Source organism: Podarcis pityusensis (genome assembly GCF_964106645.2).
Source record: "Podarcis pityusensis genome assembly, chromosome: 8".
Classification (NCBI taxonomy): Eukaryota; Metazoa; Chordata; class Lepidosauria; order Squamata; family Lacertidae; genus Podarcis; species Podarcis pityusensis.
In genome coordinates this window covers 86,702,349-86,728,907 of record NC_138033.1, presented here as the reverse complement: position 1 = coordinate 86,728,907, position 26,559 = coordinate 86,702,349, and the positions used below count along the sequence as shown (strand labels likewise).

The window sequence follows — 26,559 nt, the reverse complement described above, 5'->3', positions numbered from 1 at the left end:
GTCTATGGTCCTTTTCAGGTGCTTAATATTACTGACTAATCCCAAATGCCCAAAAAGGGATTGAAGCACAATTTAAAAGCACCAAGATACAAATTCACATGAAGAAATTTGCAGCTATTAATTTCAAGCTCTAAAGTGCTCCAGATTATTTATTTATTAAAGTTCTATGCCTCCCTTCATCTACCCCTTTGCAATGAACAGACCACACGCAGTTATGTAAGTTTAAAATGAATTAATTACAAAACATTCCAAAGGGCAGATTCATGCATTTATCCAAGCAGCAGCAAGGAGAACACAGGCAGAATACTATTTGGTAGAAAGATAGCTTCAAGCACTTGCTCTAAGCTTGCTGCTTGCTTAGACACGTCTTCCTTGGTCAGTTACGTGGCAGCTTCACTTCCTCCCTCACAGAGAAGACAAGGGATGACCTAGTTGAGTCTAGATCTTTCCCCCTTCATGCACTAACAAGTACTCAGGCATAGCTATGTTTGACCAGTGAGGCCTTCTCAAAGCAAAGGAAGGATTGAACTCTGATTAATAAGAATACACACAGATGCTTGAACCAGCAAGACTCTGGGAAGGGTGAGTATAATAATCTCTGTCTCCACCCTCCGGCCCAGGTCGTTTTTATTCACAAAAGAACTTTTACAGAGTGTTTGTAAGAACCAATCAGATTTCTTCTGAGCATTTCAACAAACCCCACATGGGGACAAAGTTAAACTACAAACACTAGTTAGGCATGCATACTTTTGGGTAAATGAATGAAAACTACAAAGGAGTGCATTCAGCAACCCCGGAGGTCATAAACAATCAATACACATGATAAGAAGGATGGCCAGGAGGACAGCGATCATTATCACCTTTATGTGAAACCTTTTTCCTGGCCCTAAGATTAACATATCAGAAAAGCTACATCAGAGAAGATTGCCCACTATCTTTATGGCCCAGGATGCATGCCTGGCAAAGCAACTGGGCTGTGTACGTGCCTTGTCAAGCAAGAGAAATGGGCAGTAGAGGAAATGGCCAGAGGTGCAGAGGGTTGTGGGATTTGGTCAGAAATTATTGTCAATGTATCAAACCCAGTCAACACAATGCATTCATCGTGGACACAATGGCTTGATGCATATTTTATAATTCCTCATAGTAATCCCACCTGACCCCACACTCTGGATATTTGCACTCCTACAGACCAGGGCCGACTTAAGCATACCTGGCGCCGTGGTGCAAAGCTCCCTCCACCCTGCTTCCCAGAGGTTTTTTAGGGAGGACGGCACTGCCAGCGGGGCTGGAGGAGGCGGACAGCGACTGGAGGGCAGCTCCTCCGGCGGGGAAGAGGTTTCTACCTCCCGTCTCAGCTGGCCGCTTCGTGCCATGGCAGACGGAGGCTCCAGGCGTGGCAATGCTTCAGCGCGGCATGGTGGAGGCGAGCTAGGGCGGAGAGCTGATGCCAGGAGGCGCCGCATCCAGCCTCCGCCTCTTCCCTGGCGCCCTCCAGAACTTAGCACCCTGGCGCCCCGTGCCACTAGCCTCTATGGGTAAGACACCTCTGTGTTTGACTGCTACCTCCCACAATCCTGAGGAAATAACATGGAGAGAAGCAGACAAGAAGAGCAATTCCTAATTTGTCCAGGTGCTTTGGCCTACGGCTGCCAATACCTTCGGCTATTGGCCATGCTAACTGCAGATGATGGGAGCTGTAGTCCAGAGCATCAGGTTGGGGAAGGCTGGCCTATCCAATCTAGTCAGCAAGACATGACAACACTACTCTCCCAGTACGCAAAATGGCAATGCCATACTCTAGGCAGGAGTCCAGCCCCTGCAGAGAGCTCTGTTGTGGGCAATCTACAGCGGGGCAGGGGGCGGGTTAGTGGGGCACTGCCAGGCCAGTTGGTTTCTATTCATGGAACTGGGAGAGGTAAGCTTCTGCTTTGCCCCATGGAGATAACACTGCAATCCTACGCATGTTTACTCAGAGGTAAGCCAGCCCCCAGACACCCCCCCCCCCGAGTTCAATGGGACTCACTCTCAGGTCAGGTTAAATACTAGAACTGTATTGGGCCCTGCCCTGTGGCGTAATAGGAATCCCTTGTTCTTTGGTGTGCATTTTTCAAGTTAAAACTCACCCTCAAGGAGCAAAGAACAGCTTCAAAAGAAATGATGGAGAAGACAGTGAGTCAACCCTGACAATGCCTCCACCCCTCCCGTCTGGATCCCAACATATTTAAAAAGGAAAAAAGCAACCCAGGAAGTCCTCATCACAAATCTATGTGGCCTATGACTGTGGTAAAATATCAGATATAACTTGTTTTTAAAAGAAAAGTTTATGTGAAGATGGGCTGGGAAGAATGGCCCAGGAGCGCCCTCTGCTGGCTGAGGAGTTTACTAGCCAGAATGAGTGCCAAAGTGCATCATGCATGTACAGTGGTACCTCAGGTTACATATGTTTCAGGTTACAGACTCCGCTAACCCAGAAATAGTACCCCGAGTTAAGAACTTTGCTTCAGGATGAGAACAGAAATTGTGCTCTGGCAGCAGCGGGAGGCCCCATTAGCTGAAGTGGTACCTCAGGTTGAGTACAGTTTCAGGTTAAGAACGGACCTCCGGAACGAATTAAGTTCTTAACCCGAAGTACCACTGTACCTCTCTATATGTTCCCTTTAATCACTACCACTACTCAATTTGTGGGAGGGCTGGTTAACCTTTTCCCCACCAGGTGCTTTTAATGCTTCAAATTACCCCCCTCGGCTCCTTTTCTGTCTTTGATAGGGAGGAATATGGGACTTATATCTGCCTCTGGGTAGGGTAGAAGAGAGGGGAATAGCAGTAGCAGTGAAACGGGGGGGGGGGGTATGCAACCCTTCCTGTTCGCCTGCCCCTCCCTCCACTCTAGATTCCAACTTTGGGGGAGGGGGGAGACATTAATTGAAAATAATAATAAGAAATTCCAACATGTCACGTGTGGTTTGAGCATGAGGGGGAAACTCAAAATGGCACCCTTCCCAACGACCATTTTCGTGCCTGAGGTGTATGACAAGATGGCATCTCCCTCCTGCTCCACATAAGTTGGCAGCTGAATGTCTTCCACTGAAACTCTGGGCAGGAGGCTCTCGGATGTGCCAGACAGGCTTCATGGCGCACACAGCTGTTCTCCACCATGTCTCTCTCTCCCCCCCCCATCTGCTGCCTGAAGTGACTGCTTCACTCTGCCTAATGATGGAGCCCACCTTGAATTCATGCCACGCAGAGCTGGCTCTAGGTTTGAGGGAACCCTGAGCAAGTGTCCTCTGGGGTGTCCCCTTCTACATTGGCAATCCCCTTAGGGTAAGGTTACCAGATTTTTTCCAAAGAATCCGGGGACACTTTTTTAAAGAAAAAAGAGGGGGGAAAGTTGTTTTTTAAAAGAGAAGTAATATCTTCTCTTCTGTGGTCTCCTCTGTTGCACGGCCTTCCTCTGGGCCCCAGCCTGCTCTCTTGGAGTGCTAGCCGCCGTGGAGTAGGCTCGGGTTGGGTCTGGGCTCGGCCACATATCCTTGGCCTTCCATCTCTCCTCCTGAGCAGCAGCAGCAGCTCCCCTCTTTTTTCTCCTTCTTCTTTCTCTCTCTTCCTTCTCCTTCTCCTCTCCTCCTTCTCTCTTCATCGGCTCCGGGGCTTTCCTGGCCCCAGAGTGCCACTGGGCAGTTGGCCGGGTGGCCGAGCGCTCTCGCTCCTGGCTCAATTTGGGTCATGGGAGGGGGTCAGCAGTCCCCCCAGTTGATGCATCGGGCATCCCCGGTTCCCCCTTGGCAGTGGTAGGGCAATCTCAGCAGCCCAGAGCCAGCCTGGTAGTGGAGTTGGCACTGGCTGGCTTCAGGAGCTGCTCGCTGCCATGGCGCCCGCCATTTTGCCTCGCCAGAAGTCCCCATATGATGTGTCTTGTGTCGTTGAACCAATCGCACAACATTCATTCCCTACTAATAAATCTACAACACTTAAAATATAAATCTGGGGACATTAAATGAAATCCGGGGACATTCCGGGGATGGATTTTGTCTGGGGACAGATTTGTAAATCTGGGGACTGTCCCTGGGAAGTCTGATAGCCATACCTTAGGGGGACTTAAGTACTGGCAGGAGCCGTGCTGGAGGTTGGTGACAGCTGCCCACCATTTTAATTACCCTAAATGTCCCTGATGTCCAGGGCATTGTGGGCAATTAAAATGGACGCCTCTCAGATCCCAAGCCCTAGAACCCTGCCCACCGCCCAAGGATGCTGGATGCTGACAACAGCCCTGACTCCCCGGGAAGATGGATTGTCCTGTGTGAGCCTCACTGAAAAGAGATTCAGTTACTCTGTCAACTAAATCCACCCTCTTCTGTCCTTGCTCTGTGAACCAGTCAAAAAAGAGCATTTGACTTGAATGGAGAAGACCCAGGAGTTCAAATCTCCATTCCACTATGGTGATCAATAACAACTTTTGGAGCCAATCACTCTCTCACATCCAAACATTATTGTAAGGATAACACCCAGATGTGGTCCTACCATTAGGCAGTGGGAGTCAGCTGCCTCGGGCAGCAAATGCAAGAGCAGCACCAGAAGCCTCCCAATCATTTCCCCAGGGCCCCCTAAACCTGTTTGCTCTCAGGTATGATGGAAGATGTTATCCCAATACCAGTGTTGGTAGTGGAATTCAGCTGCTGGTCCAATTGGATCCTTTACATAGAATTGGGGTCTTGGCACCATCTTGTCCTTTGCCTCAGGCAGCTAAATGTGGCAAACATTAAAATAATATCCATATATGCCCACCATCATCGGAGTGTCCACTTACGCATCACCTAAAGAGAGGATGAACGAGGACAGATTTGCATAGAAGTTGCATTTGCTATGCTTAGATGCAAATTTAGAAATAATTACTATAATTTAAATCTCATCAGTGGGGAACAGTGACTCAGTGAACTTATCTGCTGTTACATGCTAACTATTGTTGGGCCCCTCCTCCAAGGCTCTCTCTCCAGCTCATGGCTCTTTACCATCCTTCAAACAGCACGGACACCCTCTCCCCACCCACACTGCCATTTGACATTTCTTCCTATTCAGCAGTAAACTGCTGGTTTTCCTGTGGAAAGAGGTGGGACAAAAAACCCAGTCTCTTGGGCCCCTGACTAGAAACCACAGGACAAATGGACACACTTTGGCAGAGGAGCAATACTGCTCGGCAGACTCACAGTTGTTTGCAAAACTGTACTCAAAGAACACTGTTCATGAACAGCTCCTCAGCAAACTGCAGGAACAGTCCCAGGCTTCAGCTGGACTCACACTGGACAGCCATCTGTTGGAGCTGCTCTGGATCTCTTGCACTGTTCAGGGAGTGGGGAGGTTTTTAATTTTAAATTGTTGTAACCTATCCTGGGACGTGCTGGCAAAGGGCAAGTGATAAATTTACTAATACTACATGGCCAGCAAGCAGTGGTGGCTGGTGCCTATTGGGACTGTTAGGGCAGAATGCAGGGAGCCCAGCAGCAGGTGGCGCCAGAGCCAACTCCTCCTACTTTTGTCACCCACCTCTTTCCTTCCTGCCAAGTTCCACAAGGTGCTACACTGAGACAGAGGAAGAAGAGGAAGCTCACAACCAGTGCTGCCCCCCTGGCCTAGTTGTAGGTAAAAAGGCAAGCAGGTCAGGTCTGGCTGAGGGCAGACAGGGGGGCTATCTACCCACATGGACCAGCTTCTATTGCCTACAAAGCTCCCTCTAACTCTGCTTGGAAGGTGCTGCACACACATTTGCTGAGGCTACACAGAAATGTTGATCTCAAGAGAATGGCCTCTGTGACACATGGACCTCACTCTGTGCTGTTCCAACCTCCATGCTCCTTCCAGGCATTGCTACGCTGAGGAGAATGGTTGCCAAGAAGGGGCAAGGCAGCAAAACCAGGGCAAACAAACAGACCAGTAAGTCCATCCAGCTCCCAATAAAAGCATCACTTCTGACACAGCTCCAGTGTACTCCTTTGAGAGCCCCAAACTGCACACACAGCAAGTCTAATGTTTCTGGTAAAGTGGGAAAGGGATGTAGTGACAGCAGCAAATAATCACCAGCTGGTAACTTGCTCATTTCTCTGCAGATCATGGTTTGATGCCACAGGCTTCACGTCACAGGCTAAGAGCCAGACTCACAACACCTCCACCCAGGCACTACCTGGAGGACCTTTGTAAAGAGCTACAGGTGGTAACAGAGCATTTTCCCCCAGCAGACTCCAAAAGTGTGAATTTTGAAGGACAGCTGTGTTTGGTTTGCATATTGCTTCAAAAATGTTCATTCAATAGAGTTGCCTTTAAATGCCAACTGAATCAAATTTCTTTCCTCCACCCCATTTTCACTTTGTATCAGTGTTCTGCCAATGTGGAGATGTCCTATATGTAGCACCTAGGTATTTTATAGATTGTCTCCTCTCCTATACACCACCCCATATTTGCAACCAAGTGGAGATGCCCACAGTGGCCGATGGTGCGATATGCAGCAAGAGGCACTCTCTACAGTGGCACTCTGACTGTGGAATACACAGATTTGATAGATGCCAACCCTTATGGGTTTTAGGCCTCTGGTACAGACATATTTATTTACTTAGAGATTTGATAAAGTTGCCTGTAAATGTTTTGTCACTCCCATGGTGCTGTGATGCAATATGGCATGATTGCCAGATTTCACTTATTTTTATTATGTGCTCTGTATTTTTTCATTGTATTCTGATCTTGAACTGATTTTAATAAACGGTGTTCAACACAACATTGGAGAATACTTAGGTTTATTTTGTTCACTTGTTGCACAAGGAACGTGTCGTATTGCTGTAACATTGGCCACACGGCTTCCTGCAGAGAAGCAGATCATCAATCCCAGCACTATGCCTTGCTTTGGGGCCGGTGACACCTTCCAGCACCACCTGCAGAGAGAGCAGAGTCTGTAGTTTCATTCAGCCACCTGAAGAAGCTCAGCTGCCTGCAGCTTTTCAAAGTCCTAGAATTAAGAGCCAAAGAGCATGCAGCAACATGTGCGTCTTAAGCGTAAAGTTCTGCAGCAGCATCTCTCACTCCCCAGGCTTTGAGACCCTTGCCCTGACTACAGTCCTGACACAACAGCAGAAAATACCCCCTCCCCCAAAAAACAACCCTGCTTTTTGTCTTTGGAGGAAAGTTGCCATCACTATCAGTAGCAGCCTCTCATCTCATTCAGGGCTAACAGCACTCCAGGAGTGTGATGCCACCAGAAAGTGCTCTGTTGCAGAAGCTTCAGCAGGAGATGTTCCCAGTGGGATTGCCTTTCAAATCTACTCATTTCCCCAACTGTTTTATCTGCTGGGCATACATAGAAGAGCTTTGAGGATTTGGTAAAGGGCTTTATTTTTATTTGTAAACATAAAGGTAAAGGGACCCCTGAGCATTAGGTCCAGTCATGGCCGACTCTGGGGTTGCGGCGCTCATCTCGCTTTACAAGGGAGCCGGGGTACAGCTTCCAGGTCATGTGGCCAGCATGACTAAGCTGCTTCTGGAGAACCAGAGCAGCACACGGAAACACCGTTTACCTTCCCGCCGGAGCGGTACCTATTTATCTACTTGCACTTTGACGTGCTTTCGAACTGCTAGGTTGACAGGTTTTTTGTTTTGTTTTGTTTATTTATTTTTATTTGTAGCCAGTATTATTACACAAAATTTAAAGTTCAGCAGTGTCTGCTTCTCGCTGGTTTGCTCTGGCATGCTTCTAGTGATGTCAGAATCACCTGGGTCAATGATGGTGAGTGTATACACTCTGTAGTACTTTCCACAAGGGCGCTGTGGTCTAAACCACAAAGCCTCTTGGGCTTGCCGATCAGAAGGTTGGCAGTTTGAGTCCATGCGATGGAGTGAGCTCCCATTGCTCTGTTCCAACTCCTGCCAACCTAGCAGTTTAAAAGCATACCAGAGCAAGTAAATAGGAACTGCTGTGGCGGGAAGGTAAACAGTGTTTCCATGTGCTCTGGCACTCGTCACGGTGTCCTGTTGCACCAGAAGCGGTTTAGTCATGCTGGCCACATGACCCAGAAAGCTGTCTGCAGACAAACACCGGCCTGAAAGTAGAGTTGAGCACTACACTCCATGGTCAAGTTTACTGGACTTAACTGTCCAGGGGTCATAGAATGATAGAATCTTAGCGTTGGAAGGGACCCAAGTGTCATCTAGTCCAACCCCCTGCAAAGCAGGAATCTCAGCTAAAGCATTCTTTACTTTTACCTTTAACTTTCCACAAGTTGTACCCAAATCAGTATTGTTACAGTGGGGCACACCAGTTTTCACCAACTTAGCATAGTACTCAGTCTCTGATTTCCTTAGAGCTGGACAGCTGGACAGAGCTGGCTGTCCTGCGAGATAATTTTCAGAGTTAGTTTGTATCCCAGTACATATTTACCACTTTTCTTAACCAGCTGAAGTCTAGAATTTATGGACTCTGGGACCTTTTTGTCTTCTTAGCGACCACCATCCTGTCAGCTCACATCGACTCTGCCATTACCAGAGATGCACTTTCCATAAAGGGTCTTCTTAAGCTATTCCAACCAGTTGTGTCTTGAAGGCAGACCATAAATACTTACCTGTAGCTCACAAGTCTTTGAAATGGCTACAGCCGCCAGATGCCAGCCAGTGCCTTGATTCCCCCTCAGAGACCACATTTTGTGCCATTCAGAGGAATTCCAGAGCATTATGTAGACGTTGATTTCACCTGCAAAGATTTCACCCGCCTCAGAAACAGGCGTCACGCTGAATGATAAACTGCTACCAAATAGTATTTTTAAAAGTTAAACACACACAGATTTGGCACAAAATGTTCAACACTAAGCTATAAATGTCTTTTCCAGTTTTGGATAAAATGCACACTAGGAGTGGGGAATCTAACAGGATTGTCAAATGGGAAACTGCACTCACTCACGCGGGGCGGGGAAGGTAGGAGAGTACAGTGGTACCTCAGGTTAAGAACTTAATTCGTTCTGGAGGTCTGTTCTTAAACTGAAACTGTTCATAACCTGAGGTACCACTTTAGCTAATGGGCCTCCCGCTGCTGCCATGCTGCTGCCGCACGATTTCTGTTCTCATCCTGAAGCCAAGTTCTTAACCCAAGGTACTATTTCTGGGTTAGCTGAGTCTGTAACCTGAAGCATCTGTAACCCGAGGTACCACTGTAAGTGGATAATTATGCAAAAAACCCCAGGTTTGCCCCCGATGGCACCTCCAGGTAGGTCTGGGGATGTTCCCCTTCAGAAACCCTGGAGAGTCACTGCCAGTCTTTATACAGTGGTACCTTAGTTCTCGAACTTAATCCGTTCCGGGAGTCCATTCGACTTCCGAAACCATTTGAAAAACAAGGTGCAGCTTCCGATTGGCTGTAGTAGCTTCCTGACACTCAATCAGAAGCCGCGGAAACTGCGTCAGACGTTTGGCTTCTGAAAAACGTTCACAAACTTGAACACTTCCGGGTTTGCAGTGTTCAGGAACCAATTTGTTTGGGAGCCAAGCCGTTTGGGAACGAAGATACCACTGTATACAGTTCTAAGAAAGAGCAACCAATGACCTCACTCCCTATAAGGCAGCTTCCTATGTAGGCATCTCACTTAAAGATACAGGGAGCAATGTTGTTTTCTAAAAAGATGGTTGTTATGAAGGAAACAACCCATTGTATTATGGCTCTAACTGAGGCTTCCAGACAGGATCCCCTCAACCACAGGAACTAAGGTGAGGTTGAAGGCAAATATGCAAAATATACCTCTTTCTTTTGCTGTAGGTGGCCTACCTACAGCCCATCTAAGAGAAGGACAACTCTGATCCTAAACTTCTGCTGCCTTGTGGGACATCTTTGGAAGAAGCAAAGGCTCAGGAGCAAACCCTACTCCAATCCGGAATGGAGTCCCTAAGATGGTTGAATGGCTGTATGCTTCCTTCCAGCACCTCCTGCAGCCAAGCTGGTGCCAAACGTACTTCTCTCCTTTCCTTTGGGCCACATCAGTGAGGCCGAGATGAGGGCCTTGTTGTCTGGGTAGCCCAGGACCTCCATACACACCGCCTAGGATGGTGCCCCAGGGAGGTCACTTTGGTGCTGATAACGCAGCAGTTTTACTTTCTCCCTGAGGCACACTCCGTTGTTTGTTGAGACAGATAGATGCCAACAACAGGTTACCTACAGACTAAGGTGCTTTTGTTTCATTTATTCCAAACATAAAATCCCTCATCAGCACTAGGGCCTTAGAGAACTCTGGGTCACCCAGTTTTGGGAAACTGGGAATTAGGGTCTCAGCTGGCAGTCCAGAACTGTTGCATACAGACAAGCCAGCCGCCTACTGGCAGCCTCATCCACACACACTCCCTTTTATACAGAAGCCACTTACTCATGAGAAGGTCCCCTGGGCTGTACCAGAATTTGAGGCACCTGATGCCCTGCACAACTGGGCTGACCAGAACAGCCTTTTGACTAGAATTGTGGGCCAAAGGCATCAGTGAAAGGTAGCCACCTGGTGAAGAGATGAAACAGGTATAATTTGGACCATCATGACCCTTCACATAAGACTAACAATCTGGAGCTGATGTTGGGAAGCCCCCACCCACCCCACCCCCCACCCAAGACAACCTGTAAATGGGATGGGAGGAAGAATGAGACATCAGTCATTAAAATGTTCCCAAAAGCAGAGGTCACTGCCACGAAGCAAAATGAAGTAACTGCTTCTCACAGCAGAGGGAGGAACTCAACACCACACACTTCCAGTTGCTTCATCAGAAGATTTCTACTTGCCGTATAGAATTTTTCTCACAGGCCCATCTAAGTTCAGCACAAACAGGTGGGCCTGGTGAGCATTTAAGGTCTCTAACTCTAATCTGGGGGTTGCCTGTGATTGGATTTTATTCTGATCCTGATCTGATTTTAGGATGTATTTTAATTGATTGCCTGGTTTTATGTTAATGTGTTATACATTTGATGTTAGCCGCTCTGAGCCCGGTTTTGGCTGGGGAGGGCGAGGTATCTATTATTATTATTATTATTATTAACCTCTCCTATCCTCCCTCCACATGCTGTTATGGGGCTCTCCTGACCCTCCAGAGAGGATTGCAGAGTCAGGTGCAGGGGGGAACCCCACTGTGTTTGTCATAGTGGAAATGGATATGGAAACTCCACCATCTCCTGATTTAAGAGTCTGCTGGATCTGACCAAAAGGTGCATATAGTCCAGCACCCAGTCCCACTTGTGTGAAAAGCACTCTCTCACTTGAGTTCTCCTAGCAATTGGGACCCAGAGACTTACTGAGAGCGCAGGTAACGTATAGCCCTTCTATGGCCGGTAGTTAGTAATGGTCTTATCCTCCGTGGATTTGTCCAATCCTTTTTTTAAAGCTGCCCAAATTGGCGGTCACTACCACAATCTTGCTACAGTGAATCCCTTAAGCATTTCTTTTTGTCTGTCCTGAACTCCCACCACTCAGAAGACCCTGCAGCACACCCCAAAGTGGAGCAGACGCTGCCTGAGAGCACAGGAGTCACTTACCACCTGAGGTTGTGCAAGGCATTCCAGGGGGGCTTCCACCTCCCCCAGTCCTAACGAGCTGCTCCTGCCCCTCTTCAAGCACCCAGTCCAGGTCATCCTCCTTGCTTTGCTCCCAGCCACACAAATTCTTCTCAAAGGGACAAAAAGTGGTCAGAGGCCGTGGAGCTTTGACAGTTCTTGGGGGGGCCACTTGGTTATTTTCTGCCTTTTTCAGAGCAGAAGGCAGCCCTTGGAGAAGAGTGGACAACCTGGACATTCCAAATGGCAATGGTTTTGCTGCCTCCATTTTGTCTGCCACATTTTCAGCTGGGGAAGGCTCATCCATGTGGCCTATAAATTCATGATCAATTTCCTCTGGTAGAGCAACACTCAGAGATGCTGGAGTTGCCATTATCTCTGCTAAAGACCTCTTGCCAACACGGTGGGAGAAGTTAGGGTTGTCTATAGGGGGCACCCCATTTTCCTTGGACTTCATTTTCTCTGTATGGTTTCCAGACATTTCCTCCAGATTCACTACAATTTGGGTCTTGGAGGAGTGCCTGGGAAATTTTGTAGAGGGAGCCTGTAGCTCTCCATTTCCCATTCCTACAAGAGGAAACCTACTGTGTTCATACCCCACCTCTGGTCTTTGGGTTCCATGTTCAGGCTGGAATTGTGTGATTTTAGTTGCTACAGCTTGCTCCTCACGGGATCCCAGGGTGGAAACTCCAATTGTAGCTGTCTTGTGCGATTCAGGAGCTGGTGTGCTGGCATAGATCTCTAGAGCAGTTTCTCCACTTTTCTTGGAAGATCTCCTTGTAGCCTCTTTTGCACCTGTCAACAAGGTCGCCTGGTTTCCCCTTGTGTCTAGAGGACTGGTACTGGATGCTGATGATGCTGACACCATGTCCACTGCAAGAATCTTTGCCATAGATGTCATGGTTTCTTTCCTGGGCTGGCTACTGGTAGGCTGTCCTCTTAAGTTTATGTGTTTGGGAGACTTTAGCGAGCCAATAGTCAGGAGCAGAGCCGTCCCTTCAGCAGCAACTTGGGGCAATCCTGTTGGTTCCATATCTAATGAGGGAGATTGTGCCCCATTTCTGCCAGCTGTGGCTTTCCAAGTAGGATTTGTTGCCAAGTTCATCACATGGAGGGACATGTCTTCTGTGGCATTTGCTGGTTCAGTCATTTCCCCTTCTGCAAGGGTTTCATTAAGCTTAGAGGAAGGTTTTGTTTCCATGGCTGTTTCCAAGAATTGTGTAGGTGGGCTCTCAGTCTTCATCACAGGTTCTGTTCTCCTCAAAGGAGAAGAGCTTTGGGGTCCCTTTAAAGCTGGTTTGCTAGAGAGCAAAATGGTGGATAAATTGAAAGAGCCAGCAGTAACAGATCCTTCATCACTTGCCACAGTCCTCTTTGGGGTCCTTGTCTGCATCAGTTGACTCACCATTGCTGATGAAGTGTGGTCTTTAGGAGGAGGACTTGTTCTTCTCACTGGCAGAGAGTCCCCTTTGGAGGTAGGGCTATGATCTCTCTTTTCTGATCCTGAATGTTCTTGGCTTGTAGTTTCCAATTTGGGCAACACGCGTGTGGATGTTAGTCCATATTCCGTCCCAGGTGAAGAGCCTGCCAATTCCCCATTGCATGGTCTTTGGGGTGCTGCTGCTCCTGGCCCATTAGGATTCCTGATCTGCACCACACCAGGGAGGCCAGTTGTTACTGAGGGGGTAGAAGAACGCTGCCATGGAGTACCTGCCACCCGGTATTTAGGTTGGGTGGGCATCTGGTCCTCAAACGGCTCAGGGGAAAGCAAAGGTGCTTTCCAATGAGTCTTGGCTTCTTCAGAGTGTCCAGTTCTAACTTCTTTTTCATGGCTCACCCTGAATTCTTGTGCTGTAGATGGCCACATTGTTGTAATGGACGCTGTTTCTAAAGTGTGTTCAAATTCTTCCCCGTGTAGATCTGCAAAGGGGCCCCATCCTGGAACGTGGGCACTAGGGCCATAGACTTTGGTGTTGCTTGGTTGTTGCAACCATGAAGTTTTGTGTCTTGTTTCAGCGGGTCTAGGGGTGTGGGACAGAGGAAGAGGAAATGTTCCCTCTGTAGGATGTATAGCCTGGTTGGTTTCCATTGCCAGTGAAGCCCAATCCTGTAAAGTGGGAGTTTGGCTTGGCAGTTCTGCATGGACAAGGGTCTGCTCCTCAGCCTCCAGCTCAGGTTCAGTAACTTGCACTAAGAGAGGCCCTGGTGGTATGTGTGTTGTAAGTGCCTCTTTTCTGTAGCCCTTCCTGGCCAGCTGAGCAGCTGACCGATCAAACTGTTCCACTTGGGTCTGGTTGCTCTTTGAGTAAGTTGCTACATTTAGCTTGGAAACGGCAAGAGGGCCTATGACAGAAGCCCAAGGGGATGGGGCTCCAGCAGTTGCCTGACTAAGGTGGCTTTCCTGAGCCTCTGAACTTCCAAGAGAGGGAAGCCCCTGGGTAGCAAACATGCCAGGTTCCAATCTATGTCTTGTATACTGTTCTTTGCCGCTAGAAGATAGCACGTCGGTTGGCCTGCTCCCTTCCTTGGTGTGGAAGCTTTCCGTTTCCTTTTTCATAATCTCACTCTGGCTCTCAATTGTGCCAAAGCTTCCCAGGCTTTCCACTTCACTGTGTTTGGTTTCTTCCAGTCCCACCACACCGGAGGCTGTGATCAAGTTCCTAGAGGCTCTTGGAGAGGCTGTTGTGTATGAAGACCCTGCTTCAGCCTGGACTACGGGGGTTGTAGAAGCAGTGCTACCTGTTTCATTTCTAAAGATGCTTATGGTCTGAAGAAATAGCTGAGCCAGCTGTTTCCCAGTTTGGTTTTCCATCGCAGAGAAAGGGCGGTCCTCAGCTGGGCTTGGGGAACCATGTCTATCCTCGGCCTCACTGCTTCTCATTAATGGGGAGCTTCCAATCTCCATAGCAGTAGACAGTTCTCCTCTCACCATAGTAGTAGGCAGTTCTGTTCTATGCTCTATATGCATGGCTCTTGTTCTAGAAGGTGTCCAGTCCAGAGCTTTCTTACCAAGTCTTGTGGCAGATCCCTGGACCGTTTTCATTGGGAAAGCGTCTGGGCTTTTGGTCAGAAAGGAAAGCGAAAGCTCCACCTCCGGAGCACTGCTTGTCGTTACTTCTATGGGGCTTTGGTCACTTGGTATGTAGACCTCCTCATAGCTTGGAGGCTGGCTTCTCAACTCCCTTGCACTACTGGTGGGATTCTGCAGAGTTTGCGGTTCAGAAGTCTTCTGGGCAACACCACTCACTGCCATTTCTCCAGATACGGTTTGATGCAGCATCTCTTCTGTAACCACTAGAGATTTTTTACTCCCTTCTGCTTTACCAGGGGTATGTTGAGACATTGTCCTTTGCATTTGCATCTTTGGCCCAGGTGACCAAACCTCCCTTGTCTGGGCTTCTGTGGTACTAATGTTTTCACCAGCAACCTTGCTTGATGGTGTGATGGTCCCCAGAGGCTCTCTGACCGGATGTGGCATTTCCTTGGAAGACGCTATAGAACTGAGATTCCAGGCAGTAGATACTTTGGGTTTGTTTTGCGTTGTATGGGGCTTAGGTTCACTTGGCATGAAGTCCATTACATTCTCTTTGATGACTCCCTTGGTAGATGCCTCTGAAAACAAAGCAATTAGAACTTCTGTCATTTATCATACATGTTCCCAGCCACATGTTCCTGTGTCATGTCACATGTCCTGTGTCAAAATCTTCCCAATTTCTTGAAAGTTTTCTTCTCCTTTGAAAGATGCTTCTGTGTTAGTCAAAGCAGACCCACTGAAGTCATTGGTTGTGTATGCAACATACTCAAAGCACATTCTTTCCCTCAAAGAATTCTGGGCACAGTAGAGTTTACAATTCCCAGAAACCCTTAAACTACAGTGCCCAGAATAATTTGAGGGAAAGAAAATGCTTTCAAGGTATAGCATGTACACAGCATAGACATGACTAACTCAGTTCCATTAATTTCAGTTGGATACAACCCTCAATTATTCTCCCTCATTCTCAGGCCACTATAGAATTTTGGCAGAAATTGTGTTTTTGAGCTTAACTTTTGTTATGGTTAATGTTTTTCTTCCCATAAACCTTTCTTCAGCAGTCTGCAGCCTTCCTGGCTGCTCAAACCTCCTGATCTGGAAAAGCTACATGGATAACCTGCACATGCAGTCTCTTTTAATAACCTGCACATGCAGTTCCTTCTCTCATTAATTGAGGGAGAATGGCTTTTTAAAAGGCATAAGAAATTTAGCACAGCACTGCTTCACCCATTGTTAAGTTGTGTGCATCAAAAGAGATGTGTACATGAACACAATTATGTTTATCATGCCAGACACATTTGGAGCATCATAGCTGGCTTCTGTTGGGGACACTCAAGAGCCAACCTACGACTCCCTTGATATTTAAGGTGAGAAACAACCTTAGCTTTGTGGGGTAGAGAAACCAAGAAACTGAGGGTTCATGCAGACTTCTTTTAAAGCTCTGTGTCTGGGGTTTTTTATTATTTTTGTCCCAGTGCCTTCCCTGGGAAAGCCCGCATTTTACTACTAAATCAAAGCAAATGGTCAACATATGGAAAACTCAATTGCACGCACGCATAAGCGTTCAAAATATAGGATTTGGGAAACCAAGCTTTGTTGAGTCTTCATTTTCTTACCTGGCTGTGCTGCAGCCTGAGAACATTTATAAAGCTTGTTGACTCTGGCAACATCTGAATTGCTCAGGTTCCACCTTTGTCCAAGAAAGGTCAGGGAACTGGAGAGTGGTGTTATGGTGGGTGAGCCAGACATGCTGAAGGCATTCCTAGTGGAGGCAAAGAGCAAGATAAAGCAGTGTGAGCCACTCTTGTACATACACAGGTGGACTATCCTGGTTCTGCTTAACATAGAAAGGTGCTTTATATCTAGCTCCATCAAGCTTAGTACCACCCACTCTGACCGGCAGCAGCAGCCCAGAGTCTCAGGTACAGAAGGGTCTTACCTGCTACTCAACCCTTTGAACTGGAATGTAAGAACCTAAGAAGAGCCTGCTGGCGTCCAAGAGCACATCCCGTGAGTGGCAGCCAGTGACTGGCATTCAGAAGCATTACTGCCTCCAAACTGGAAATCGCCCGTAGCCAGGATTCTTCATGCAAACAATGCACTCTTGCTCCCAAGTCATGGTCCCACCACAAGGGTCCCTATCACCAGCCGTCCCATCAGATAGCCAGTGTAGGTCGTGTTCCTCAGACAGTGACTCAGACATGTCCCATGGCTTACCAAAGAATATGCATGTAAGAACAAGGAGCACGAATGGCAGGCTCCAAACAGGTTGGAAAATTCTGCCCTTACTAGAAATGTCCCTGCTTTTGCAGACAGTCACCCAGAACACGCAACACCCCTTTGGCAATGTGGACATACCTGCCCTGGCCCCACTCCACTGCCAACGAGAGGCAGCACAGGGTGCTTCACATGTCCCCAACATTTTCTTTATAATACCTAGGAGCCTTCTTGTAGGTTTGCTTACCTGCCATAGTGCATTACAGAGGAGTAGTCATAATCCACCAGCATGTTGGTATTCCAAGACTTCATGAAGTTTATTTCAAAGCCTGTGAATCCAAGAAGGGGATTAGGCCTACAAGCAGGAGGGTCTCAGCAGCAGTGGATAACAAGCATTCAGAGTCCCTGGTCCCACTACAGGGGAGGAAGTCCCAAGTGAATTTGATAGATATGGCATTAAAAGCGGATTGGGTTTAATTCCCCCCATCCCACCCCTAGTCCTGGCAGCTCAGCAGAGAGGCCAGAGAACTGCATTTGGTCACTGAGCACAAGGTCCCCAAACACAGCCTGGCAGCAGCTCTCCAGGTTTCAGGCAGGGGGTATTCCCTCCCTCATGCGCTGGAGCCAGGGTCCAATGGGGCAGCCTGTTGTGGGGGTGCTCGGTCGTGCCCCCTCAAAAAAATACACCTGGGGCCACACAGAGCCAGCTAGAAAAGCCGAAGCAACCATTACCAGTCAAGATTTCGTCCCAGGAGATGCTGATGTACTTGTCCCGGTCTGCTCTGGAGTGCTCATGCCAGAAGCCCACGACATGCATGAGCTCATGCAGTGCCACCCCCTTCCCCTTGCGGAGGCAAGCGGGCGCCAAGGAAACCACCTGCATCCCACCAATGCGCCCAACACTGGAGAAGCAGCTGGAGAGAGAGAGAGTGAAAGAGACGCGTTAAGAAGTTGTATTGCAACCAAACAACCTATCCCATGCCTAAGGAGCCAAGGCTCATAGGGTACCAGCCTGCCTATTTAAATATAGATAGCCGTTTTGTGGTAGAAAAAGCAAGGGAACACAACAGTACATAAAATCTCATTGGAAATCTACAGGAAGGTCTAGCAATAAAAAGGAAAAGCAATATACTGAAATGATAACAACCCTCCAGTAAACTCCAAGAGCCACAAAAAGCACAATGTTCTAGTAACATTGAGAAGTAATCTTCAAACCCATCAGTGCGGTAGGCCTTTTGGATGTCGCTGGAGAGGAAATTCTACAACCATGGTGCCACCACTGAAAAAATATTCCATGAACTGAATCAGAATATTTTATAAATACAACATCCAGCAAATAACCAACTTCTGATCCACAAATTAGGTCCATACATATGAAGTACAGAAAACTTTATAAGCCAACACTCAAATTTGCTAACTTTTGACATGCACCCCCAAATGAAGTTTTGAATTTGAAACCAGGACTTCAAAATTTGATTGTTCCTCATCTGTTCAAGGGGAAATTCTACCAACTGGTTAAAATCTTTCTACAGAAGTGTATTACATGTTGTTAAAAGCAGCTCCCATATACTACCCAGAGTTGGCTATTATTGAAGAATGTCATTGCATGTCTAGCATAACTGCAAATATCCAAAAGTCAACATTTCCAAGATCCTCTTCAGCACATGGCCCATCCCAAAATTTTGATTTTGCCTTTCTAGCACAGGCTTGCCCAATCTGGTGCTCTCCAAATGATTTGGGACTACGGCTTCCATCATCTGCAGCCAGCATGGTTATCTGCACTAGTATATCAGGCCAGGAAGTTGAGCTGCAGAACAAAACTGGAGGAAGCAGAGGCACTGGAAGGAAGAGAATCTAGCTTTTGCAGGAGGTGGGTCATCCACTAGGAGACCACCCCATTACTCCCCAGTAAGATACATCTTGTAAGTCACTACTAACCCAGAGAGCGGGGCAATGGCAATGAAATCTCTCTGGTTGGAATAAGGGACAAACTTGATGCACGTGAACTTTGAAAAGTCTTCAAATGCTCCCTTGAGTATCTTCACGCTGGATTCGTCTGGCAGGAACAATAAGAATACAGGCAAGAGCAGGGTCAGAATGCTCAGAGCAGAATCCTTTTACTCAGAATAAGAGCACTTAGCAAGTTCAGCTTATTTTCATCACCATTAATCAAATGCAAGACATTTAAGTAGGCCTGTCCCCTCCTGTTGCACACATCAACACACCCTCAGCTCCTTCCCTCGTCCCTGCCCCCCCCCCCATCATAGTCATCCAAGGGAGTCAAAGCTATCCTGGTAGCTTGCTCTCATTCCAATGAGAACCAACAAGGATTTCCTGGAGCCAGTAGTGGCGGCAAAGAGCCACAGAGTTAAGTCATGAAATCTGTTGCCACAGGATGTCATATTGGCCACCAACTTAGATAATTTTAAAAGATAATTTGACAAGTTCATGGAGTATAAGGCTAACAATGACTAGTAGCCACGATGGTTGTTGGAAGCAGAATCCCCACCATGATCTACTTTGAGAACTATAGTTCTAGCAACCATTCTCTTTTTCCCAGGGAACTCTGGGAACTGCAGCTCTGTGAAGGAAATAGGGGTCTCCTGACACCTCTCATCACCCTTAAAATACTACAGTTCCTAGGGCTTTGGATGCATAGCGCAGATTGGGGGGAGGGGCTAAGTTATTCAGCACCTTGGTCATTCAAAACTTGGCCTCCCAACCCAACACTAGTAGCAGCCCCAGAAAAAAAAAATGGAGGGGGGGCACAGAAGGGGCAAAGTATATTTCTAGATGGACAAGCTGTTAAGAGCTCTGAAAGAAAAATAACAGTAAATGTTAATGACAGGAGTCCAGCAATTAGGGAGGGGTGGTTGCCCCTCTGTCCCCCTGGAATTGCCCAGGCCCAGTGCTCTCCAGATGTTGTGGGCTATGTCTGGTTGAGGCTGGTGAGAACTGAAGTACAAAACATCTGGAGAGCACTTGCTTGGGGAGAGAAGGCTGTTTTGCCAGAAAGGTGGAAGTTGGATCTACTTGCTCCTTAACTGGACTCCATCCAGCCTCCATCACCTCTCCCTCAGCAGCAAGGCTGGGTGAATCCATCCATTTATCTTTATTCTCTCACTGTCCCAATCCCAAGTTCAATTCTCCACATCAGTTTATGACTTAAAAACTGCTCATGAAAATTCATCAGCATTTCACTGCTAATTTCTCCCAAAATGCACATCTTTGTATGCACTTTTGCCCAACTTAATGTCTTTCTGTATGTTAGTTTCACAAGCACATACGTTTTTATGCACACCCACCTTGTATACACATTTTTGCAAGTATTACCAGCCTACAAAACTGCACTGAACAGTCAGAGAAGTGCTAATTTTGAAGGATGGTCATGTGCTTGTGTATTTTGGAAAGTGCTAATGAGCAAAATTTGCCTATAAATGCAAACTGTGGGCTTATCCACACTTACCTTTCCCTGGTCCATGCTTTATAGCTCCATGTCCGAATCCCCCCCCCCCCGCCCGCCCTATTGCTCCAGAGCTTTCTCCATGAAAACCCCCACTCTTTAGCACTCAATCGGAGCAAATGGCGATCTGCAGAAAACCCAACTGCTCCAATTTGCTCCAATTCAGCTTTAAAGAGGTTTTCACAGGGAAAGCTCTGGGGCAAAAAAAAAGGGGGTTCTCAAACAGAGAGCTTTAAAGTGTGGAACTGTGCCTGGAAAGAGCAGGGCAAAAGGTAATGTGTGGGCAAGTCCTGAATCAGGTTTCTACCCTATCTCTATGTAACAAATGCCATGTTTGAATGGGCCGCAAGATGGCAGAAGAACACCACACAAAATGGGTGCTGTTAATGAACAATTGATGAACTATGTTGATCAAAGAGCTAATGGACTGTTCATGTTCTGGCTAAAGTACTGTACCTGCAAGGAAGCGTAAAGACCAAGCAATGCTGGATGCAAACAATGAGTATCGTACTGTGCCGAAAGTTACAGAACACCAGGTGCAAACAATGAGAGTTGTGATATGCCAAGAACATGCTAAAGACAAAGGACTGCCAAGAACATGCTAAGGACGGAGGACTGCCAAGAACATGCCAAAGGCAGTAAGAAATGCTAAGATTCAGATGAACACCAAAAATACTACGTAAGACTGAGATTTTTCAGATGAGTCTGTGTGTCAGACGCAGCTGGGGCCTCACTGTCTGATCACCCAGGACTCTTACTGGAACTTAATCGCTTCCAGGAAAGAGGCGGTGAGTATGTTTGCGTGAGTGACTGAGTGCATGCTCCCTTGTCTTGTTATGTGTTATGATCGTTAATCAATAAATGTTACGTAGAAATTCCAATATATTGGTTGTCTGACTGCTTACTTGTGTTCTTCCTGGAATGCACTGAATCTCATTTATGCTAAACACCTAAACAGATAAAAGAACCTAAGTTATTCATAACATCTATGCCCTGTTCCTACTGGAAGAGGTTCCAAAGTTTGTTACTTACCATATTTGTAGGAGATTACATAGGGAATTTGGACAATCCCTCTCTTCTTTGGCCATCTTGGGTTGGCAGATGGGAACAGCCTGAAAGGACTCTATATGGAAGAGAATCAGCACCACTTTCACATCAGAAGCTGCATTGTAATGTGCCAGACCGTTGCCAGCACTGGCTGGCAGCAGCTCTCCAGGGTTCCAAGGAAGAGCTTTTCCAGGGACTAAACCTGGGACCTTCAGCTTGTCTGCCCACTGAGCTGCAGAAGCCCCTCCACAAACCATTTTGCTATCAACAGAATGCCAAGTTCTCCTGTTAGGGACACTCCTGAGGTCACACCAAGGAATGCAGTGACCTCATTGGTCTCTGGACAGCAGTTTTTATGCCCTGCTTGTTCTTTTACTCTTTTAGTTTACAGAAGCAACCCAGCAGGCAATACCAAATTGTGGGCCAAAGGCTGCCAACACAGTTCCAAGTTGAAAACAGGCAGGACAGAAATGCAAAAGGGTTGCTTTAGGCACCAGTCTTCTAGGGGCACAAAGCTAACAAAATCCCCTGGGCTGGCGAGAATGAGCTTCCCAGCAGTGCAAATGCGTAGCAGCCTCAGAGTTTTTCTCAGGACTGCAGCAGATGAATTCATGCAAACTATTAGCCATCCTCCTCTCCCACACGGTAGGGTTGTTATATTTCAATATGTGAAAATCCGGACACAAAAGTTGTTGAGAGAGGGGGAAAGGAGGTTTTTAAAGAATATATTTTTAAGGAAATTCGCCAAAATCTACACTTACATACAGATTTCAGGCTTTTCCGCCAGGACACATTTTCTGACAACCGAATCCCAGCTATGTCTGGGAAATTCTGGACATATGGCAATCATACCATACGGGTAGTTTGGTAAGCAAGCAAGCTGCTCGCGTTACCCGGATTCAACAGGATGCAACAGGATGTAGAGAGCAAGGATAGCAAGAGCAGTGTTCTTCAGATGTTTATGAGCTGCAGCTCTTATCATCCCCTGATCACTGCGATTGCTGGCTGGCGCTGATGTGAATTGTAATCTGAAGGGCACCATGCAGCCACTCCTGATGTAGAGGCCCATGGGTAAATCAAGTAAATATATAAAAATACTTAACTGCCCAACTGTGTTGCAGATAACTCGGTTCTGAACCCCCCAACATAAAGCTGGCCCCCTAAAATAAATCCTGGCTATGTCCCGGCCTGACCACACTCAGATCTTCCACTAAGTCATCTTAGGAAAGAGTCTGTCTCTTGCACCAGTTCTGCCATAATTACCTACCGCTTTGACGATATCCCCCTCGATCAGAAAACTGCTTTCTGGCGCCCCTGGAAAAATCAGCTCTGGGAAGAGAAAAATGGACTCAGTACCTGGCAGAAGCCTTTACCTGATCAAGTAGCCTAATACGACAGACTAGAGCTGAAAGCAAATTGCTGCAGTTTTTAACTTCAGACCTGCCATTTTGATCACTCACATTTTGGATGCAACTTTTTCCAACAAAATTCAGGTTTCTCATACACATTTTTCCATCTCTGGATTGATTTTGGCAGCGTCAGAGGTCTTAGATGGTGAACACTGCATTTGATAGATCTCACCCACATCATATGTTTGAAGAGCATGGCTTTCCCAAAAAGCACCCCAGGAACTAAAGTTTGCTTCTCACAGAACTAACAAACTACAGTTCCCAGATTGGGGGGGCATGGGCTTCAAATGTGTGGTGTGGATGTAACCACAGCTATGCAATGGGATCCACTGCAAGAGAACAAAAGTTGCACACAGTGTCCCAATAACCATCTGTGCTGGATGCAGCAGGGATCTGCACTCGAGTAGAATTTCTGGAATTTGAAAGCTGAAAAATCCAGCACACCCTAGTGCTGCAGTTCCACCCAGTCACCAGCTGTGCCAGCCCTCAAGACTGGCAGCTATCCTTGAATGCATGCCTGGCAGTATCAAGCCCAAAGCGTGGCCAAATAAGGTTCCCAGTCACCAGGGCTGAGTGAGTGGTTTCAGTGCACCCCTGCATATAGCATGGCCATGAACCCGCCCCCCTTTAGGCAGGGCAGCCTCTGCTTAAGGGGCAGTTCATTAAAAGAAACACAAGGCGGAATAGTGGGAAACATGATAGTGATTATTAGTTTTTGGTCAATTTACTCATGAAAGTGAGCCAAACCTTGCAACTTACAAAAACAGGAGACTGAACCAGGGCAATGGGGGCAAAAATGTATAAATCAGCATATTAAAGAGTTTCATCATTTATAGGCAGGGGGTGGGGGCAGGTGCTCTTCAGAGTCAGCAGAAGTACTTACCTTGGTTAATGTCAAGGATGTCATCAGGGGGATCCCTGGCCTCATCCCAGTCACTCCCTTGGGCATGCTCAATGTAGAAGGTGTCTCCCCGGCCATGCGCGGGCAGCGCTAGAGAGAGGGACACCCATTGCATCAACATCCACACCTTGTTGGAAGGACCCAAGAGGAGGCTAGCCACATAGGAAGCCAGCGTGGTGGAAAGGCCAGGACCTGGAAGGCCCGGGTTCAAATCCCCACTCAGCCATGAAACTCACTAGGTGGGCCAGTCACAGCCTCTCAGCTCAACATACCTCACAGGGTTGTAGTGAGGATTAACTGAGAGGGAGAACCATGGTCTCTTTGAAGTAAAAAGTGGGATATAAATTCAATAAATATTGGAAATTGCCTTACACTAGGTCAGGCTTCTTATTCATTTAGCTTACCAACTTCTACACACTGACTTTCCCAAATCTCACCCATCATCACCTGTTACCTGAACCATTCAATTGAACCTGGGGCGTTCTGAATACAAATCAGGTGCTCTGCCACTGAGCTATGCCTCCTACTGCTGTTTCAGGACGCAGAACAGCCTAGGTTGATGCTTTACTCACATCCCCAACATACATTTAAAGTACATAGATTCCCACCTCAAAGAATCCTGGGAACTATAGTTTGCTGTGTGTGCTGGGAACTGGGCCCTAATAGCTCTCAGCACTCTTGGCAAACTACAGTTCCCAGGATTCTTTGGGGCTGTGGGATGTGGAAACCATTACTTTTTGAAGTGGTATAAATGTGCTCTAAGCATATAGTGTGAAAGTGACCAAGGCATTACAGATTTATGGCTACTCTCAGGGCTTCTGAAGACAGGCAGGGCTTCTAACAAGTCCTGAGAATGGTGAGCTAATGGGAGTCGGTTCTTAAGGGGAAGCTGTGACCATTTTAAAACCAGTTTTAGATCTGCACCACAGCCAGCGCTGAATAGCACAATAAACATAATGTAAATTTAATTCGGTATCCCTACTAATCACTCTTGCCACCGGTGACCAAAAAAGAACCTTTGCTGTTCAGTTTGATTTGTCAAGAAGATAAATACTAGGCTTCACCACACGATGGCAAACTTGCAAATAACACACTGGTTGAATTAGACAGATTACTGAGCATTTTATATCATACTTTTTGCTGCTTCAAGTACCTACATTACTCTATTTTTGCAGCAGTCATCCTTAAGCAGAGCATTGTGCAGACAGAAGGCAGGGAGTGTGAAAGCAGCCTAGCTGAACATGCTACCTAACCGAGACAGACCCCAGGATAGCCCCCCCACTTTAATAGCAGCTTGCTTAAAACATATGGCCACCAAAAGGTTTAAGAGCGATACCACAGAGAGCCCCTGGCCAAGTGAGGCCAAAGCATGCTACTTTCCAGAGCAGCAGACCCCACCCACCCAGTGAGTAAGTGGTTCAACCGAGGAGGAGCAGCGTGGGTCCCAGGATTGCCAAGTGGTGGGGCGTTGCAAACTGTTAGGAACAAAGGCATCCGTGTTTTGTTGAGTCAGAGCATTGGTCTGTCTGGCAGCAGCTCTCTTGGGTTTCAAGCAAGGGGCGGTGGGTCTTTCCCAGCGCTTCCTGGTGATACCAGGGGCTGAACTTAGGAGCTTCTGCATGCGGCTAGCTAGCCCTGAGCCAATGCCCTTCCTCTTCCACAAGGTCTACAAGCAGACGCACGAATGCCTCATTGTTAAAAGAATTAGCCCTTACCTGAAAGCAGCAAAAAAACACTTATAACCACAGTCCAAACATGAAGGAACACAGCCATAGCGAAAGAAAAAGCCCACTGTTACTGTGTGTATTTTTATAAGTATGATAAATCTCCCCTAAACAAACTGCAAACAATACTTAAGCCACAAAGGGGACCCCTGGATCTTTTATATAGAGCAGCAGTGAAAAGGCAACACCTGGCAAAAGCCTCTTCATTAGGAGGTCAGTTTAACCCCTTGTGTGACGAAGCCCTTCTGCAGCTTCCTCTTACAGTCTACAGCTTGAAGAGCTCACTCAACCAATACAGATCAGATTGCCACCTTTTCCCATCTGGATCTGCTCCTGGGCCTTTAAGAGCAGCCTGGCACTTTGAAGATTAGCAGGTGAAGCTTTTTCCTGTCATGGGGATTGTAATGACAGAGCATGTGATTTGGTGATGCTCCCTTAAAGCTAAGGACTTGGCAGTTGGAGGACTTGCCCTGTGTTTCTTAGTTCTAGTTGGAAGAGACCCTTCATCCCCCTGCAATGCAGGAATATACAGGCGGCCAATATGGGGATCGAACCTGGTTATCAGCACCGTGCTTTAGCCAACTGAGCTGCCTGCCTTCAGTTTCAGTTCTAGCAGAGGGTCTTAGAGGCTCCTCTGAATAAGGCCTCTTTTATAAAACTGCTCCTCATTCCTGGTGCCCAGAAACATTACAGAGATGTACTGATAGCAAACGTTTTGCCCATTCAGGAATTGCCTTGCTGGATCAGGCCCCCTAGCCCAGCTTTTTTCGCTTCTGGTTTTAGTGTACTTATTGTGAATTGCATTTATATTTCACTGTTCATGTAAACATCCCAGATTATGTGCTTGGATTACTGACACAGCAATGTAATAAACAAACAAACATATAGTTATTTATAGAAATAAATAGTAGGGGGCGTAAAAGGGAGCGTTTCAGCAGGTGCAACTTGAGGTTAGGGATCAGGGCCTGGGGCTGGCATTGTCAGGGACCTGCTGGTGCTCACTCCCCCATTTCTCATACCCTCCAACATTTCTCCGAAGAAAATAGGGACGTCCCATTCCATAATGATAATTTTATTATTTATACCCCACACATCTTACTGGGTTGCCCCAGCCACTCTGGGCAGCTTCCAACATATATAAAAACATTTTTAAAAATTAAACATAAAAAACCTTCCCTATGCACAGGACTGCCTTCAGATGGCTCCGGGGTCTGATAACTTC

At 47.2% G+C, this 26,559-nt stretch overlaps 2 protein-coding genes and 1 pseudogene across 3 annotated transcripts; all 3 read right to left on the bottom strand.

The window, feature by feature from the left end:
* Positions 1–6,788: 6,788 nt before the first annotated feature.
* LOC308483149 (uncharacterized protein) lies at positions 6,789–18,563 on the bottom strand (the record flags this gene model as incomplete). The annotated part of the gene is made up of 8 exons (XM_081016734.1): positions 6,789–6,914; positions 8,595–8,722; positions 10,380–10,502; positions 11,528–15,157; positions 16,193–16,338; positions 17,041–17,122; positions 17,526–17,707; positions 18,505–18,563. The coding sequence occupies 8 exons, from the start codon at positions 18,561–18,563 to the stop codon at positions 6,789–6,791; spliced, it is 4,476 nt and encodes a 1,491-aa protein (XP_080872860.1).
* Positions 7,642–8,520, bottom strand: LOC308483635 (large ribosomal subunit protein eL30-like; annotated as a pseudogene). The gene is made up of 2 exons: positions 8,239–8,520; positions 7,642–7,785 (listed from the first exon to the last, which is right to left on the bottom strand). The product of its transcript is annotated as a large ribosomal subunit protein eL30-like (transcript).
* Positions 12,778–18,563, bottom strand: LOC308483150 (astacin-like metalloendopeptidase; the record flags this gene model as incomplete). The annotated part of the gene is made up of 6 exons (XM_081016735.1): positions 12,778–12,846; positions 15,069–15,157; positions 16,193–16,338; positions 17,041–17,122; positions 17,526–17,707; positions 18,505–18,563. The coding sequence occupies 6 exons, from the start codon at positions 18,561–18,563 to the stop codon at positions 12,778–12,780; spliced, it is 627 nt and encodes a 208-aa protein (XP_080872861.1).
* Positions 18,564–26,559: the final 7,996 nt, after the last annotated feature.